This window comes from Hypanus sabinus, chromosome 24, assembly GCF_030144855.1.
Source record: "Hypanus sabinus isolate sHypSab1 chromosome 24, sHypSab1.hap1, whole genome shotgun sequence".
Classification (NCBI taxonomy): domain Eukaryota; kingdom Metazoa; phylum Chordata; class Chondrichthyes; order Myliobatiformes; family Dasyatidae; genus Hypanus; species Hypanus sabinus.
In genome coordinates this window covers 28,346,999-28,366,181 of record NC_082729.1, presented here as the reverse complement: position 1 = coordinate 28,366,181, position 19,183 = coordinate 28,346,999, and the positions used below count along the sequence as shown (strand labels likewise).

Below are 19,183 nucleotides of genomic sequence, written 5' to 3'. Positions count from 1 at the left end.
AGAGGTTCAGTTTTTGTTTAGAGCAGACGTCAAAATGGGGGCATACGCGATCAAAGTGATTTTGACCATGGAATGACTGTTGGTGCCAGACGGGGTGGTTTGAGTATCTCAGAAACTGCTGATCTTCTGAGATTTTCACACGCAACAGTTCCCAACACTCTTATGCCAATACCATTAAGAGAGGGGTCCATGGACCCAAGGAGTTCACAGAGAGAGTGGTGAGAAACAGAATAATCAGGTGATTATAGTCCTGTGGGTGAAACCGACTTGTCAATGAGAGAGGTCAGAGGAGAATGGCCAGACTGGTTCAAGCTGACAGTAACTCAAATGACCACATGTCCCAGTGGTGTGCAGAAGAGCATCTCTGAATGCACAACATGTTATGCCTTGGAGTGGATGGGCTACAGCAACATACACACAGTGGACACTTCATCAGCTATAGGGGGTACCTATAGACCCTTCATCCAGACTGGAACAGTGAGGGAAATGTAGCCCAGAGAGAAGAGGTGATGGGTGCATCCAGACGAGGAGGGGAGGGTTGGAAAAGTGACAGAGGCTGGGAGGTGATGGGTGGATCCAGACGAGGAGGGGAGAGTGGGAATAGTGACAGAGGCTGGGAGGTGATGGGTGGATCCAGGGAGGAGGGGAGGGGGGGAATAAAGCTAATCCTTAAACAGCCCTCCACAGACGCTGCCTGATCTGCTGAGTTCCTTTAGTATTCTCTCCAAGTTCAAAAGTCAAAGTAGGTTTATTATCAAAGTGTGTATACTTCACACAGCCGCGAGATTTGTCAGCCACAAAACAAAGAGCCCTAAAAGAACCTGCTAAAAAAAGTCCGTCGAACACCCAATGTGCGGAGAGAGAAAAAAAGAACAAATCGTGCAAACAATAAAAGTAAGCGAATAGCATTGAGAACGGAGGTGGGTCCTCTGATATGAAGCCCAGGACTGACACAGCAGGCCACAGCTTCTCCCTCAGTTCAGTGCAGACCCGAGCCGATGTAACAGAGCAGGGAGCAGAACTGACCCTCACCTCTTGTCCCAACACCCTGCCTTTTCAATCCACCCGGCCCAGTGTTTAAATCGTCCGATGGTGTGCCCCTAAAGATCTCCAGTTCCTGCAGTGCTCTCCCCGCTATTTGTAATACCTTGTGGAATTCTGTCCGGTTTCCTTGTAGCTCCTGGGGAAGACAGGACTGGCTTTTGTGAATGTGCAGGAGTCGACACAGCCCCCAGTCCTTTAGACCATACGACACAAGAGCAAAAGTAGGCCATTCAGCCCATCGAGTCTGCTCTGCCATTCCATCATGGCTGATCCCAGATCACACTCAACCCCATACACCTGCCTTCTCGCCATGTCCTTTGATGCCCTGACCGATCAGGAAATTACTAACTTCTGCCTTAAATATACTCACCGATGGCCTGTGTTAGAGTATTCAACAGATTCACCACCCCCTGGCTAAAAAGATTCCTCCCCAAGGGTGGCCCTTCAATTTTGAGGCTGTGCCCTGTAGATCTGGATACCCCCATCATAGGAAACATCCTCTCCACATCCACTCTATCTAGTCCTTTCAACATTCGGTAGGTTTCAATGAGATCCCCACGTATTCTTCTAAATTCCAGGCCCAAAGACTCCCCGTATATTAACCCCTCGCGAACCCCCTCTGGCCCCTTCAATGACAACACATCTTTCTGAGACACGGGTCCCAAAACTGTCGACAATATTCCATGTGGCCCGATTGGTGTTTTATGAAGCTTCATCACTCTCTCCCTGTTCTTTTTGCTTTACTCTCCTTGAAATAAGTGCTAACATTGCATTTGCCTTCTTTACCACAGACTCAACCTGTAAATTAACCTTCTGGGAGTCTTGCACGAGTCCCTCTGCACCTCTGATGTTTGATTTTTCTTCCCATTTAGAGAATAGTCTGCACTATTGTTCTTTTTACCAGAATGCATTCTCATACATTTCCCAACACCACATTCCACCTGACACATTTTTTGTTCATCCTTCCAATTTGTTGAAGTCCTGCTACAAGCGCAGTGCATCCCCTCCACCTATCTTCAAACTCTGCCACAAAGCCACCAATTCCATTATCCACATCACTGACAAACAATGTGAGAAGCAGCGGTCCCGATACTGACCCCTGAGCAACACCACTAATCACTGGCAGCAAAGGTCTCCTTTATGCCCACTCGCTGCCTCCTGCCTGTCAGCCATTTCCTGTAACACCACAGGATTTTAACTTATTAAGCAGCCTCACGTGTGGCACCTTATCAAACCCTTTCTGAGAAGACAAACAAACGACAACCACTGCCTCTCCTTTGTCCACCCTGCCTGTTACTTCCTCAAAGAACTCCAACAGATTTGTCAGGCAAGATTTCCCTCACAGAAACCATGCTGACTGACTTATTTTATCGTTAGTCTCCAAGTACCCCGATACCTCCTTAATAATAGACTCCAACACTTTCCCAACCACTGAAGTCAGCCTAACCGGCCTATAATTTCCTTTCTTTTCCCTTCAGTGAAGTAACATTTGCAATCTTCCAGTCCTTGCCGGAGTGTGATTCTTGAAAGATCATGACCGTTATCTCTTCAGCGACCTCTCTCGGGACTCTGGGATGAGGTCCATCTGGCCCAGGTGACTTGTCCACCTCAAGACCTTTCAGTTTGCCTTTGTAGCAGTAATGGATACAGCGCAGAGTAGTCCCACCCAGCTCACCGAGCCGCACCCTTGGGTGCCACAGTCACGTAGCAGTTAGCACGACAGCTCAGAGTGTCGAGTTTGGAGTTTGATCCCGGCACCCTCTCTATGTCCTCGCTGAGGGATACATGGGCTTTCTCCAGGTGACAGTCCAAAGACCTCCTGGTTAGTAGGTTAATTGATCATTGTAAATTGTCCCCCGATTAGAGGAGGGGCTATTCTGCACTGTGTCCATGAGCAAATGCAACGCTCCTGGGACAGTCCGGTTTCTAAGGACTGTTAGTTCAGACCAGAGTCACGTCCTGCTTGGCCTCACACGAGTTGACCTGCACTTTGACCTGGATGACGCTCGGCCCAGGGGGCACTGGGTCTTGCGGGGCAGTCCCCTTCTGAGCAGGCGCCGGCCCCCCCTCGGGATCGAGGTCTCGGCCCCCCAGCGACCTCACCACTTCTCCGAAGTCGAAGCGGTCCAGTGGCGCGTGCTCGATCTGGCACAGCACCTCGTCCGGGAACCGGTCGGGCTCGGGGGTGCCGGCAGAGTGCCCGTCGTCCGTCTGGGCGGACTTGTGCTCGCGGGCCGGGCCGGGGGCGGGGTGGCTGCCTGGCTCCACCTTGCGGAAGCAGAAACGAGCCAGCAGACTGATGAAGAACATCTCCACGATCACTGCGTAGTTGAAGATGACTGGAAGAGAGAGAGAGAGAGAGAGAGAGAGACAGGTCAGCAGGGTGAGGAAGTGATCTTCCAGCTCAGTCCAGTCCCATACAGACCCCGAGTCCAGCCCCAAAGTCCAGTCCAGCCCCAGATTGTCTTTGGTCCAGTTAAACCGAATCCAGCCCACCTTAATTTCTAGCCCAGGCCAAGTCAACCCAAGTCAATTCACAGTCTTACCCATCCAGGTTATAGGCCCATCATTATGTCTGTTTCTGTGGCGTGAGAGTATGAGACTCCCCCCATACCCCCAGATAGGACGCCAGTCTATCACGAGGTTAACCCCCAGCATTTTGCAGCATGTGGTCAAGTGTCTTACTCAAGGACACAACACGCTGCATCGGCTCAAACTCACGACCTTCAGATCACTAGTCCAACGCCTTAACTACTTGGCAAGGCGCCACACATACCCAACCACGCCAAACCAAATCAAGGCCTCCGAGTGTTAACCTGGTCCAGGCCAACCCAGTTTCCAACTAAGCCGAACCCAAGCCCCACATCAGAGTAACCTGGTCCACAGCCGATCGGCTGGATCGAACCTCCCCGTCCAAATGAGCCCAGCCCAAACCAGGCTCAGGCCAATGCAGACTCCTACCTGCAGCCATTCGACACTGCACCGTCAAGAGGTGTCAAAATGGCCGTTGTGACGCATCCACTGCAGTAGCGTATTGGGTGGTGTTCGTTGCTCTCAGCAGTCTGGCGAAAAGGAGAGCCGATCGTGTCAGTCTCCCCCGGCCAGTACACCTCCTCACCGGCGACACGCCGGAACTGAACCTCTTTCGGACTCCGGCTGAACTGCAGTGGAGGGGGAGGAGGTCCGGCCCCTGCACACGTGGCACGCTGGCCCACCGGTGCGTGGACACGCCCTGGTGCTCGTGAACCAGACCCCCAGCTACGGGTAAATAGCCCCACTGCCTCGTGGGCAGCCTCGGGAGAGACAAAGGCTACAGGAGGAAACCCAGACAGCCAATCTGGAGCATCTGGACATCCTTCCAGCGGCTCCTGCGGCCAAACGTATTGCTTCATAAACTTTCGACTACACTGACGAGGCCGAGAGGGGGATCTCAGGATCTCCATACCTTCCGCCCAGGCTTCTGACGATCATCATCACCCACCGTCCTTCAAGACAGAAGGTTGCCAATGATTTATCAAGAGGACCCCACACACAGGGAACACCGAACCCTGGAGGTGATGGAGCACGAGGCTGTACAAGGGGACATCTTGCCTGGCCAATCTGTTGGAATGTGCAACAGGCAGGATGGCTGGCATCCGTCTCTCTCGAAGGACTGATCATCGCAAGCCTGGGCTGAAGTTACGGAGCAGTCATTCAGCTCCCCATCTCGGCCTCACCAATGGAGTCCAAAGGAAAGCTTATGAAGCTTCTCGGCCCCTTTCTCTGCTTCCTCCACACTCACGATCACGTGGCCAGGTCCAACTACATCCGCAAATTTGCAGGTGACACCGTATCCCAAATAATGATGTGTCAGAGTACAAAGAGCAGGTACAGAGCTTCGAGACGTGTTGTCATGACAACAACCGTGTCAGGAGGCTAAAGATATTTGGCGTGACCCCACTGATCCATAGCATTTTATACTGATAGAGCGTAGTGAGCTTCCTGGCTCGGTATGGCAACTGGTCTGCCTGAGGCCACGAGAAACAGCAGAGAGTTGTGGGCGTGGCCCAGCAAGTCAGGGAAACCAGCCTCCCCTCCTGTACACTCTGGCAACCCTTGCTGCCTCACAGCCACATACCTGAGTTATAAGGAAAGATTGACTCTATTTCTTGGAATGCAGAAGATTGAGGGGAGATTTGATGGAGGGATACAGAGTTGAGGGGTCCAGATACTGCAAGCAGGTTTATCCCACTGAAGTTGGGTGGGACTGCAACTAGAGGTCATGGGTTAAGGTGGAAGGTGAAAAGTGAAAAGTTTAAGGGGAGCATGAGGGGAAACTTCTTCACTCAGAGGGTGGTGAGGGTGTGGAATGAGCTGCCAGCACAAGTGGTACATGCGAGCTCAATTTCAACGGTTAAGAGAAGTTTTGTTTGCTACATGGATGGGAGGCTTTGGGACTGGACAATTTAACTGGTTTGGCACAGACTAGATGGCCTGTACTTTTCTATGACCCCTCAGACATTCTGTACTACCCACTGAGCCCCCCCCCCCCACATATCAAGCAGAAGATACAAAAGACTGTAAGCTCGTCCCACCAGTCTCAAGGAGAGTTTCTACCCGCTGCTGTCAGAGTCTTGGTCAATGAGATGGACTCTTGATCCACCTCATTAAGACCTTGCACCTTATTGGCTACCTGCACCGCACTCTCTCTCTCTGCAAATGCAACGCCCTATTCAGCTTCTGTTATTGTTTTGCCTCAATGACGTGTGTGAGCAGTGTGAGGACGAGCTTTCCACACGGGACAACACTGAAGCAACTCCGAAGAAGCAACTGTCGGCCCCGTCCGATCCCAGGTGGAAAGGAAGCTGGGAACCAATGAGTGGGCGAAGCTGGAACTTGGCCTCAGTTTTCACGAGCAACCTTCCAGCCGTTTCTGGGATCTCCAGAATTGGACAGGAGGTCGGGGGGGGGGTGGGGAACAAAACCAGGGGTCAAAGATTTAGGGTGAGAGGAGAAAGATTTAAACGGGACACGAGGGTAACGTTTTCATACGGAGCGTGGTGAGTGAATGAAATGAGCTGCCAGAAGAAGTGGTAGAGGCAGATATCAAAGGTGAAGGGGCAAGACCGAGGTTTGTGGGGAAAATGGTGCCTGCTGGGTGGGCACCATGGACTGGTTGGGCCGTGCTGTACTACTCTGACTCTACACTCAGTGGCCACCTGCTCGTTAATGCACATACCTAATCGGCCAATCACGTGGCAGCAACTCCGTGCATAAAAGCAGGTAGACATGGTCAAGAGGGTCAGTGGTCGTTCAGACCAAATATCAAAACAAGGAAAGAAATGTGATCCAAGTGACTTTGACTGGGGAATGATTGCTGGTGCCAGATGGGGTGGTTTGAGTATCTCAGAAACTGCTGATCTCCTGGGGTTTTCACACAACAGTCTCTAGAGTTTACAGAGAATGGTCTAGTCAAGTCAAGTCACTTTTTATTGTCATTTTCACCATAACTGCTGGTACAGTACATGGTAAAAACGAGACATTTTTCAAGACCATGGTGCTACATGAAACAGTACAAAAACTAGACTGAACTTCATAAAAACAACACAGAAAAAAAAAACTACACTGAACTACAGACCTACCTAGGACTGCCCAAAACAGTGTAGGCATTATAATAAATAATAAACAAGACACTAGGCGCAGTAGAGGGCAGTAAGTTGGTATCAGTCCAGACTCTGGGTATTGAGGAGTCTGATGGCTTGGGGGAAGAAACTGTTACACAGTCTGGTCGTGAGAACCTGAATGCTTTGGTGCCTTTTCCTAGATGGTAGGAGAGAGAAGAGTTTGTATGAGGGGTGCGTGGGGTCCTTCATAATGCTGTTTGCTTTGCAGATGCAGCGTGTGGTGTAAATGCCTATAATGGCGGGAAGAGAGACCCCAATGATCTTCTCAGCTGACCTCACTATCCGCTGCAGGGTCAAAAAACAAAAGAAACCTCCAGTGAGCAGCTGTTCTGTGGGTGAAAACACCTGGATAATGAGCAAGGTGAGAGGAGTCAGGGCATTAAGGGATACAGGGAGAAGGCTGGATCAGCCATGTTGAAATGGCGGAGCAGATTCGATGGGCGAAATGACCGAAGTCTGCTCTGGTTTCGAATGGCCAGGCAGACTCCAGCTGTTGGGACAGGGACTCCTCCACCTCGGGTAAAAGACTGTCACTACCCACCTCTCGTAACTTTAAGCTCCTTAAGTCCGCGGCTCCTGAAAGTGGCAACACGGTTGGTGGACGGGGTGGTAAAGAAGGTTTATGGCCCACTTGCCTTGATGGGTCGAGGCCTTGAGTGTGAGATTCAGGGAAATGTTGCAGCAGCATTAATCAGTGACCTGATAGGAGCACAGTAAAGGTAGTGAATCAACGAGGTTCACGGGCAGATGGAAACACAATATCAGGGCAGCCTTGGTCGACGCTCAGATTGCTGAAGGAACTCAGCAGATCAGGCAGCATCTTCAGACGGGGAATAATCAGTTGACGTCTCGGACCGAGACACTCCATCAGGGAGGGGGCAGACCCATTACTCCTACTGCTGGCTGCGATGTGTGACATGTCACTGAAGACTCCAGTTAATTTCTACAGATGTACTGTGGAGAGCATTCTGACCGGGTGCACAGGATCAGAAAAGCTGGGGAGGGTTGTAGACTCGGCCTTCCCTCCATCGAGGACATCTTCCAAAGGCCTCAAAATGGCGGCATCCATCGTTAAGCACGCCCATTATCCAGGACATGGCCTCTTCTCAGCAGGAAGGAGGTACAGGAGCCTGAAAGCACACTCTCAATACTTTATCAGCAGTTTCTTCCCCTCTGCCATCAGCATTTATCTTGCCATAAGGTCAAAGGAATGGAGGCTGCCACTTGGTGAAGCTGCTCTGTAACCTCCATCTTGTGAACTGTATCTTGCTCTGAGATAATCTAATCAGAACAGTTGAACATGGACACAAGGATATTCTACAATTGACCTGCTAACCATCATTCTCAGAGAAGCTGTGTACAGTACAGTCGGGGATTACTGTCTTCATTCCATTTCCACAGAGCGAAGACGCCTGTGCGTGTATTTGTTTAACATGTATGTGATGTCGCACTCCAAGAAGCACACGATACTTCACAAATCAACCAACTGATTCCAATGGCATGGAAACCACGATGATTGGAGCTAATGGATTTGTTGCAGCCTTCATCTGCCTTCATAGCCGCTGAGTTCGAAGTAACTTTGTCCGCCTGTTCCACCATTGAGGTCTTGGTTGGATTGTTCTTTGTCAGGGACCTCACCCTCGACCTTACCGCCAAGGGTGACACTACCGGGAGCATAGCTCCAGACAGCATCGCCCTCGGGATCTCAGGACCACACAAGCCTCTCCACCACAACAAGGTGACAATCCATGGAGAAGACAACACTGTGTCCAGTCCTGATGACGGGTCTCAGCCCAAAACATCGACTGGACTTTTTTTCTCCCCCCATAGATGCTGCCTGGCCTGCCGAGTTCCTCTGGCATTGTGTGTGCGTTGCTTTGATTTCCAGCATCTGCAGATTTTCTCCTTGTTGTGTAAAACGGAAGAAACCTCGTAACCTCGGCCCAGTGTGCGACGGGTTTGAACCAGAGTCGAAGAGGACAAAAGGAGGCCCTTTGACTACGTCCAATGGGAAGTTGCTACAGGCCAGTCAGGTGACTCAGAGCCAAATGAAATATTGACATTGAAATACAGCATTCAAACTGGTAAGGAGGGATTATAGAAGCAAAGGCTTTGAATGCAAAACAGCAACCAACCATCACCGATGTGGAGGGCCCACGTGGAGATTAGACTGCAGACTCCATTCCTCAGTGTCACTCTTTCTGTCCTTTGACTGTTCACGAAGGGTCATGAATACTCCGTAGGTGTGCGTTCACACAGGTACTCATAAGAACATAAGAACATAAGAGATAGGAGCAGGAGTAGGCCAATCGGCCCCTCAAGCCTGCTCCGCCATTCAATAAGATCATGGTTGATCCAATCTTAACTCTAGTTTTCATCAAATCCCACAAGGCAACAGTGCCAACCGGGGGGAAAAAAAACGATTTGCCAATTGAGGAGAAAAAATCTGGAAAATTCATCCAGGCTATCGAAAACTGGCCCAGGAAATCACATGGCTGATCTAAACCTAGCCTCATGTCCACTTACCTGCTCACTCACCGTATCCCCTAATGCCATTTTTATCCAGGAAAATGTCTATCTCCGTTTTGAATTTATTGAGTGTAGTAGCTTCCACAGCTCTCTGGGCAGTAAATTCCACAGCCCCACTACCCTCTGAGTGAAGAAATTTCTCCTCATTTCAGTCCTGGAACGGCATCCCCTTATTTTAAGATTATGCCCCCTAGTCCTAGTTTCACCCATCATTGGGAACATTCTCCCAGCATCCACCCGATCAAGCCCCCTCATAATCTTATATGTTTCAATAAGATCGCCTCTCATTCTTCGGAACTCCAATGAGTAGAGTCCCAATCTACTCAACCTCTCATCATACAACAACCCACCCATCCCCGGAATTAACCTAGTGAACCTTCTCTGCACTGCCTCGAGAGCCAGTATGTCCTTTCTTAAATATGAACACCAGAACTGCACGCAGTCTCACCAATACCCGGTACAACTGCAGTAAGACCTCCTTGTTCTTATACTCTTGTGCAAATTCACGCATTCTTCCGCTGAGTCGGTAAATGTGACAACCGGCCGTCCCACCACTGACCACCTCTACAGTGGGTATTGCTGAAGGGTCTCGGCCCAAAACGTCGACTGCTCACTCTTTTTCCACAGATGCTGCCTGGCCTGCCAAGATCCTTCAGCATTTTGTGTGTGTGTGGGGTCAATAAGTACAGATTCTCTTTGTGCCTAACTGACCATTCTTACTAAGACCTGTAAGACCATTCTTACAGGCCCAACGGCCTCTTCACCTTTCCTAATCCAGTGAAAGGGATTGAAGAAAGACAGAACTTGCCAATTCCACGTTCTTAGAAGTTTTTGCAAAAAGATTTAGCATGACATCTAGAATTTTGACGAACTTCGATAGATGGACAGTGGAGGGTGTCCTGACTGAATCATGATGAAAGTCTGGTCTGGAAGCACCAATGCCGTTGAATGGAAAAACCTACCGAAAGTGCGTACAGCCCAGTCCATCCAGGGCAAAGTCCCCCCCACCACAAGGAGCACCATCTCAGGAAAGCAGCGTCCATCATCAAGAACCTCCACCATCCAGGTCATGCTCTCCGACCTCCCCAACCCCAGGTGCAGTGTCCACTTACTCTGCGATCGCATGTCGACGGAGAAGGGAGACGAGCAAGGGATGGCGCCCAATGCACCCATGGTCTCCAGGATGCCGCTCTGGACCCCAAACAAAACCAGGACCATGGTGACGCAGATGAACTTGCCCTGGAGTCCGTAGCCAGGGAGTGAACTCTTGGTGGCCTTGTAGAAGAGGAGGTAGCCGTAGAAGGAGAGGAACGTGGAGGCACCGATGATTATGTGCATGTAGATGTTGGGGCTGCGGAAGCCCACCTGTGGGGAGGAGACAGAGGCAGGTCACTCCAGGATATGTCCCTCCTCCCATCCTTGTCCTCTTCATGTCACTCCCCATGTGATGGAGAGGGATCCTCATTCCTGTATGTGATGGGGACAGTGCGGAGAGAGCTTCCCAGTGTCTGACCCCCCCCCCCCCGCCCCCCCAGGTGAAGGCATGGTATAATCTGAGGGAGATTCACTCTGTGTCTCACCCCGGGAGTGTGGATGGGACGGTGTGGAGGGAGCTTCACACTGTGTCCGACCCCGGGAGTGTGGATGGGACGGTGTGGAGGGAGATTCACTCTGTGTCTCACCCCGGGAGTGTGTGATGGGACGGTGTGGAGGGAGATTCACTCTGTGTCTGACCCCGGGAGTGTGGATGGGACGGTGTGGAGGGAGATTCACTCTGTGTCTGACCCTGGGAGTGTGTGATGGGACGGTGTGGAGGGAGATTCACTCTGTGCCTGACCCCGGGAGTGTGTGATGGGACGGTGTGGAGGGAGATTCATTCTGTGTCTGACCCCGGGAGTGCGTGATGGGACGGTGAGGAGGGAGATTCACTCTGTGCCTGACCCCGGGAGTGTGTGATGGGACGGTGTGGAGGGAGATTCATTCTGTGTCTGACCCCGGGAGTGTGTGATGGGACGGTGAGGAGGGAGATTCACTCTGTGTCTGACCCTGGGAGTGTGTGATGGGACGGTGTGGAGGGAGTTTCACTCTGTGTCTGACACCGGGAGTGTAAGATGGGACGGTGTGGAGGGAGTTTCACTCTGTGTCTGACACCGGGAGTGTAAGATGGGACGGTGTGGAGGGAGTTTCACTCTGTGTCTGACCCCGGGAGTGTGTGATGGGATGGTGCACATGGAGCCTCACCCTGTCTCACCTCAGGAGACAGGACAGGGCGGACAGATGGTGTAAAAGGCCATTTCCAATCTTTAGTATTTGATGGACCCTTAATATCAAATGAGGGGTCCGTGGATCCAAGGGTGAGGGAGCTCAGTCCAGGAACTCTGCAGCCAGTACTCACCTCCCCGTAATCGTACTTCTCGTCCGTCCACAGGACCAGCAGCACGAAGAACAGTGCGGTCCTGACCACGGACAGCTGGAACACCGCGACCGTCATCCAGCGCAGGCTCACCCTTGGGAGTGGGATGAGAGGGCAGGTTACCCCGCCAGGTTCCTGTCACTCTGAAACCCCTGACCTCAGTGTCTTCCACTGTAAATTCCTCCATTCATCGGTCTACCCCTCTCGAACTTCCCTCCCTCTCCCCTCACCCTCCCACGTGATCACCGTCCACCTACCCTCCCACACGATCATCACCCTCAAACCTTCCCCTCGCCCAACCACCCCAACACCCTCCCACTCCCCCAATACCATCATCGTCCGCTCCCCCTCCTACTCATCACACTCACCATCCCACCCCACTCACCCATCCTCCAACTCCCAGCACACCCCGTCACCCACCCACTGTCCCCCTCCCAACAACCTATCACCCTCCCACCTACCCCCTCACTGTCTCTCTCTCCTTCTGCCCCCCACCCCATCGCCCTCCTATTGCACACCCTCCAAAACCTTACTCTCCCCTTCCACTCAACTTCACTTTTGTTTAACCTTACTCTCAAACTGTTACTTGCCTCCTCCACCCCACCCTCCCACTCTCTCATTCTCTTTCCTCCCTACCACACCATCACACCTCACACTTACCCCAGACAACCTTTCCCTTTATCCTCCCTCTCCACTGTTCCTAGTCTCCCTGCTCCTCTCTCAGCCCCTCCCCTCACACCACCAACTTCCTTTTCCATCATCCGTTCCTACTGTTCCCATTCTCTCGCAATGGGACCCCTCTTTCCATTTTCATGCAACGGGACTCCTCCCCTTCCCATTCTCTCCCAACGGGACCCCTACCCTTCCCATTCACTCCAAATGGGACAACTCCCCTTCCCATTCTCTCCCAATGGGACGCCACCCCTTCCCATTCTCTCCCAATGGGACGCCACCCCTTCCCATTCTCTCCCAATGGGACCATTCCCCTTCCCATTCTCTCCCAATGGGACGCCACCCCTTCCCATTCTCTCCCAATGGGACCCCTCCCCTTCCCAATCACTCCAACCATAATCACTCCCAATCGGACTCTACCGTTCTCATTCTCTCCAAATGGGACCCCTACCCTTCCTATTCTCTCCCAATGGGACCCCTGTCCTTCCCATTCTCTCCCAACAGGACTACTCCCCTTCCCATTCTCTCCCAACGGGACAACTCCCCTTCACATTCTCTCCCAACGGGACGTCTATTCTTCCCATTCTCTCCCAATGGGACCACTCCCCTTCCCTTCCCATTCTATCCCAATGGGACCCACGCCGTTCACAAACTCTCCCAATGGGACCCCTCCACTTCCCATTTACTCCAAATGGGACCCCTCCTCTTCCCATTTTCTCCAAATGGAACGCCTACCCTTCCCATTCTCTCCCAATGGGACACCTCCACTTCCCATTCTCTCCCAATGGGACCCGTCCCCGTCCCATTCACTCCAACCGTCATCACTCCCAATGGGACACCTCATCCCATTCTCTCCCAACGGGACCCCTCCTCTTCCCATTCTCTCCCAATGGGACACCTCCCCTTCCCATTCTCGCCCAATGGGACCCGTCCCCTTCCCATTCACTCCAACCGTCATCACTCCCAATGGGACCCCTTCACTTCCCATTTTCTCCCAATGGGACACCTCCCCTTCCCATTCATTCCAACCGTCATCACTCCCAATGGGACACCTCATCCCATTCTCTCCCAACGGGACACCTCCTCTTCCCATTCTCTCCCAACGGGACACCTCCCCTTCCCATTCTCTCCAAATGGGACCCGTCCCCTTCCCATTCACTCCAACCGTCATCACTCCCAATGGGACACCTCCTCATCCCATTCTCTCCCAATCGGACCCTTCCCCTTCCCATTCTCTCCAAATGGGACCCGTCCCCTTCCCATTCACTCCAACCGTCATCACTCCCAATGGGACACCTCCTCATCCCATTCTCTCCCAATCGGACCCTTCCCCTTCCCATTCTCTCCCAATGGGACCCCTCCCCTTCCCATTCATTCCAACCGTCATCACTCCCAATGGGACACCTCATCCCATTTTCTCCCGACGGGACCCCTCCTTTTCCCATTCTCTCCCAATGGGACACCTCCCCTTCCCATTCTCTCCAAATGGGACCCGTCCCCTTCCCATTCACTCCAACCGGCATCACTCCCAATGGGACACCTCTTCTTCCCATTTTCTCCCAATGGGACCCCTCCCCTTCCCATTCATTCCAACCGTCATCACTCCCAATGGGACACCTCCTCATCCCATTCTCTCCCAACAGGACCCCTCCCCTTCCAATTCTCTCCTAATGGGACTCCTCCCCTTCCTATTCTCTCCCAATGGGACCACTCCGCTTCCCATTCACTTACAATGGGAACCCTCCCCTTCCCATTCTCTCCCGGGACCCCTCCCCTTCCCTCCGATCCTCATCACTCCCAATGGGACCCCTCCCCTTCCCATTCTCTCCAATGGGACCCCTCTTTCCATTTTCATGCAACGGGACTCCTCCCCTTCACATTCTCTCCCAAAGGGACCCCTATTCTTCCCATTGCCTCCCAATGGGACCCATCCCCTTCCCACTCTCTCCCGATGGGACCCCTCCCCTTCCCATTCTCACCCAATGGGACACCTCACCTTCCCATTCTCTCCCAATGGGACCCATCCCCTTCCCATTCACTCCAACCGTCATCACTCCCAATGGGACCCCTCCTCTTCCCACTTTCTCCCAATGGGACCCCTCCTCTTCCCACTTTCTCCCAATGGGACCCCAATCCTTCCCATTCATTCCAACCGTCATCACTCCCAATGGGACAACTCCCCTTCCCATTTTCTCCCAATGGGACACCTCCCCTTCCCATTCATTCCAACCGTCATCACTCCCAATCGGACACCTCATCCCATTTTCTCCCAATGGGACACCTCCCCTTCCTATTCATTCCAACCATCATCATTCCCAATGGGACACCTCATCCCATTTTCTCCCAACGGGACCCCTCCTCCTCCCATTCTCTCCCAACGGGACACCTCCCCTTCCTATTCTCTCCCAATGGGACCTGTCCCCTTCCCATTCTCTCCCAATGGGACCCGTCCCCTTCCCATTCACTCCAACTATCATCACTCCCAATGGGACCCCTCCTCTTCCCATTCTCTCCCAATGGGACACCTCCCCTTCCTATTCTCTCACAATGGGACCTGTCCCCTTCCCATTCACTCCAACCGTCATCACTCCCAATGGGATCCTTCCCCTTCCCATTCTCTCCCAATGGGACCCGTCCCCTTCCCATTCACTCCAACTATCATCACTCCCAATGGGACCCCTCCTCTTCCCATTCTCTCCCAATGGGACACCTCCCCTTCCCATTCTGTCCCAATGGGACCGTTCTCCTTCCCATTCTCTCCCAATCGGACCCTTCCCCTTCCCATTCTCTCCAAATGGGACCCGTCCCCTTCCCATTCACTCCAACCGTCATCACTCCCAATGGGACACCTCCCCTTCCCATTCTGTCCCAATGGGACCGTTCTCCTTCCCATTCTCTCCCAATCGGACCCTTCCCCTTCCCATTCTCTCCAAATGGGACCCGTCCCCTTCCCATTCACTCCAACCGTCATCACTCCCAATGGGACCCCTCCTCTTCCCATTTTCTCCCAATGGGACCCCTTCCCGTCCCATTCTCTCCCAATGGGACCCGTGCCATTCTTATTCACACCAACTGTCATCTCTCCCAAATTTGACACCTCCTCTTCCCATTTACTCCAAATGGGACCCCTCCTATTCCCATTTTCTCCCAATGGGACCCCTCCCCTTCCCATTCATTCCAACCGTCATCACTCCCAATGGGACCCCTCCCCTTCCCATTCATTCCAACCGTCATCACTCCCAATGGGACACCTCCTCATCCCATTCTCTCCCAACCGGACCCCTCCGCTTCCTATTCTCTCCTAACGGGACTCCTCCCCTTCCTATTCTCTCCCAATGGGACCCCTCCGCTTCCCATTCACTTCCAATGGGAACCCCCATTCTCTCCCGGGACCCCTGCCCTTCCCCTTCACTCCGAATAAGACCCCTCTTCCCATTTTCATGCAACAGGACCCCTCCCCTTCCCATTCCCTCCCAATGGGATCCGTCCCCTTCACATTCTCTCCCAACGGGACCCCTATCCTTCCCATTCCCTCCCAATGGGACCCCTCCGCTTCCCATTCATTTCCAATGGGACCCCTCCCCTTCCCCTTCACTCCAATCGTCATCACTCCCAATGGAACCCCTCCCCTTCCCATTCTCTCCCAATGGGACCCCTCCCCTTCCCATTCTCTCCCAATGGGACCCCTCCCCTTCCCATTCTCTCCCAATGGGACCCCTCCCCTTCCCATTCTCTCCCAATGGGACCGTTCCCCTCCCCATTCTCTCCCAATGGGACCCTTCCCCTTCCCATTCCCTCCCAACGGGACCCCTCCACTTCCCATTCACTCAGACCGTCATCACTCTCAATGGGACCCTTCCCCTTCCCATTCATTCTGACCCTCACCAATGAGACCCCACCTCTTCCTTTCCCACTCCCTCCAACTGAACATCCCCTCCTGACTTTGCTCCTCCCTTCCATTGCTCTTTACCATTCTCTACAGTTACCACTCCCTCCATTGAGCCATCCTCAGCATGTCCCCATCCACCACAGCGCCCTCCAAAGTTCCCACCTGGTGACAGAAATGAAGGGACAACAGCAACAGCAACAGCAGGGGAAGGGACTGGGAGAAACCTGCTCCCCGGCCAGACGCTCCAACATGCTCGCCTTCCCTCCGAAGAAGTCTGTGATCAGCCCCAGGAATTTCCAAAGTGTAATGGAGTGGTAGCTGGAAGAAAGAGGCTGGAGAGAGCCATTCCCAGACAACAACCAATCACCAACAGGCCCTAACAGGCCTGAGAACCAATCAGAAACCAACGTGGATATCAAGAACCAATCAGATTCAATGTAGTCTCACTGGGAGTGAGGATGGTGGGACTGAATGGGAAGGGGTGGGTCCCACTGGGACTGAATGGGAAGGGGTGGGTCCCACTGGGAGTGAATGGGAAGGGGTGGGTCCCATTGGGAGTGATTGGGAAGGAGTGGGTCCCACTGGGAGAGAATGAATGGGAAGGGGTGGGTCCCACTGGGAGAGAATGAATGGGAAGGGCTGGGTCCCACTGGGACTGAATGGGAAGGGGTGGGTCCCATTGGGACTGAATGGGAAGGGGTGGGTCCCATTGGGAGTGAATGGGTAGGAGTGGGTCCCATTGGGAGTGAATGGGAAGGGGTGGGTCCCATTGGGAGTAAATGGGAAGGGGTGGGTCCCATTGGGAGTGATTGGGAAGGAGTGGGTCCACTGGGAGAGAATGAATGGGAAGGGGTGGATCCCACTGGGAGAGAATGAATGGGAAGGGCTGGGTCCCACTGGGATTGAATGGGAAGGGGTGGGTCCCATTGGGACTGAATGGGAAGGGGTGGGTCCCACAAGGAGAGAATGAATGGGAAGGGGTGGGTCCCACAAGGAGAGAATGAATGGGAAGGGGTGGGTCCCACTGGGAGAGAATGAATGGGAAGGGGTGGGTCCCACTGGGAGAGAATGAATGGGAAGGGCTGGGTCCCACTGGGACTGAATGGGAAGGGGTGGGTCCCATTGGGACTGAATGGGGTGGGTCCCATTGGGAGTGAATGGGTAGGAGTGGGTCCCATTGGGAGTGAATGGGTAGGAGTGGGTCCCATTGGGAGTGAATGGGTAGGAGTGGGTCCCATTGGGAGTGATTGGGAAGGAGTGGGTCCCACTGGGAGAGAATGAATGGGAAGGGGTGGGTCCCACTGGGAGAGAATGAATGGGAAGGGGTGGGTCCCACTGGGAGAGAATGAATGGGAAGGGCTGGGTCCCATTGGGACTGAATGGGAAGGGGTGGGTCCCATTGGGACTGAATGGGAAGGGGTGGGTCCCATTGGGAGTGAATGGGAAGGATTGGGTCCAACAAGGACAGAATGAATGGGAAGGGGTGGGTCCCACTGGGAGAGAATGAATGGGAAGGGGTGGGTCCCATTGGGACTGAATGAAAAGGGGTGGGTCCCACTGGGAGAGAATGAATGGGAAGGGGTGGGTACAACCGGGAGTGAATGAATGGGAAAGGATGGGTCCCACCGGGAGTGAATGAATGGAAAGGGGTGGGTCCCAATGGGAGTGAATGAATGGAAAGGGGTGGGTCCCATTGGGAGTGAATGAATGGGAAGGGGTGGGTCCCACTGGGACTGAATGTGAAGCGGTGGGTCCCACTGGGAGTGAATGAATGGGAGGGGGTGGGTCCCAATGGGACTGAATGGGAAGGGGTGGGACCCCCTTGAGAGAATGAATGGGAAGGTGTGGGTCCCATTTGGAGTGAATGGGAAGGGGTGGGTCCCATTGGGAGTGAATGGGAAGGATTGGGTCCCACAAGGAGAGAATAAGTGGGAAAAGGTGGGTCCCACATGGAGAGAATGAATGGGAAGGGGTGGGTCCCACCGGGAGAGAATGAGTGGGAAGGGGTAGGTCCCACCGGGAGAGAATGAATGGGGGGTGGGTCCCATTGGGAGTGAATGAATGGGAAGGGGTGGGTCCCACCGGGAGAGGATGAAAGGGAAGGGGTGGGTCCCATTGGGAGAGAATGAATGGGAAGGGGTGGGTCCCATTGGGAGTGAGTGAATGGGAAGGGGTGGGACCCACCGGGAGAGAATGAATGGGAAGGGGTGGGTCCCACTGGGAGAGAATGAGTGGGAAGGGTGGGTACGATTGGGAGAGAATGAATGGGAAGGGGTGGGTCCCATTGGGAGTGAATGAATGGGAAGGGGTGGGTCCCACCGGGAGAGGATGAATGGGAAGGGGTGGGTCCCATTGGGAGAGAATGAATGGGAAGGGGTGGGTCCCATTGGGAGTGAGTGAATGGGAAGGGGTGGGACCCACGGGGAGAGAATGAATGGGAAGGGGTGGGTCCCACTGGGAGAGAATGAGTGGGAACGGTGGGTCCGATTGGGAGTGAATGAATGGAAAGGGGTGGGTCCCATTGGGAGTGAATGAATGAGAAGGGGTGGGTCCCATTGGGAGTGAATGAATGGGACGCGGTGGGTCCCACTGGGAGAGAATGAATGGGAAGGGGTGGGTCCCACTGGGAGAGAATGAATGGGAAGGGCTGGGTCCCACTGGGACTGAATGGGAAGGGGTGGGTCCCATTGGGACTGAATGGGAAGGGGTGGGTCCCATTGGGATTGAATGGGTAGGAGTGGGTCCCATTGGGAGTGAATGGGAAGGGGTGGGTCCCATTGGGAGTAAATGGGAAGGGGTGGGTCCCATTGGGAGTAAATGGGAAGGAGTGGGTCCCACTAGGAGAGAATGAATGGGAAGGGGTGGGTCCCACTGGGAGAGAATGAATGGGAGGGGCTGGGTCCCACTGGGACTGAATGGGAAGGGGTGGGTCCCATTGGGACTGAATGGGAAGGGGTGGGTCCCATTGGGAGT

At 53.4% G+C, this 19,183-nt stretch overlaps 1 protein-coding gene across 1 annotated transcript; it reads right to left on the bottom strand.

Annotated features, from left to right (window-relative positions):
• Positions 1-683: 683 nt before the first annotated feature.
• Positions 684-16,746, bottom strand: si:dkey-16n15.6 (organic solute transporter subunit alpha). The gene is made up of 4 exons (XM_059949504.1): positions 16,373-16,746; positions 11,632-11,743; positions 10,349-10,601; positions 684-3,383 (listed from the first exon to the last, which is right to left on the bottom strand). Exons 1-4 carry the CDS (start codon positions 16,459-16,461, stop codon positions 2,986-2,988), a joined length of 852 nt encoding a protein of 283 aa, XP_059805487.1. The 5' UTR covers positions 16,462-16,746; the 3' UTR covers positions 684-2,985.
• Positions 16,747-19,183: the final 2,437 nt, after the last annotated feature.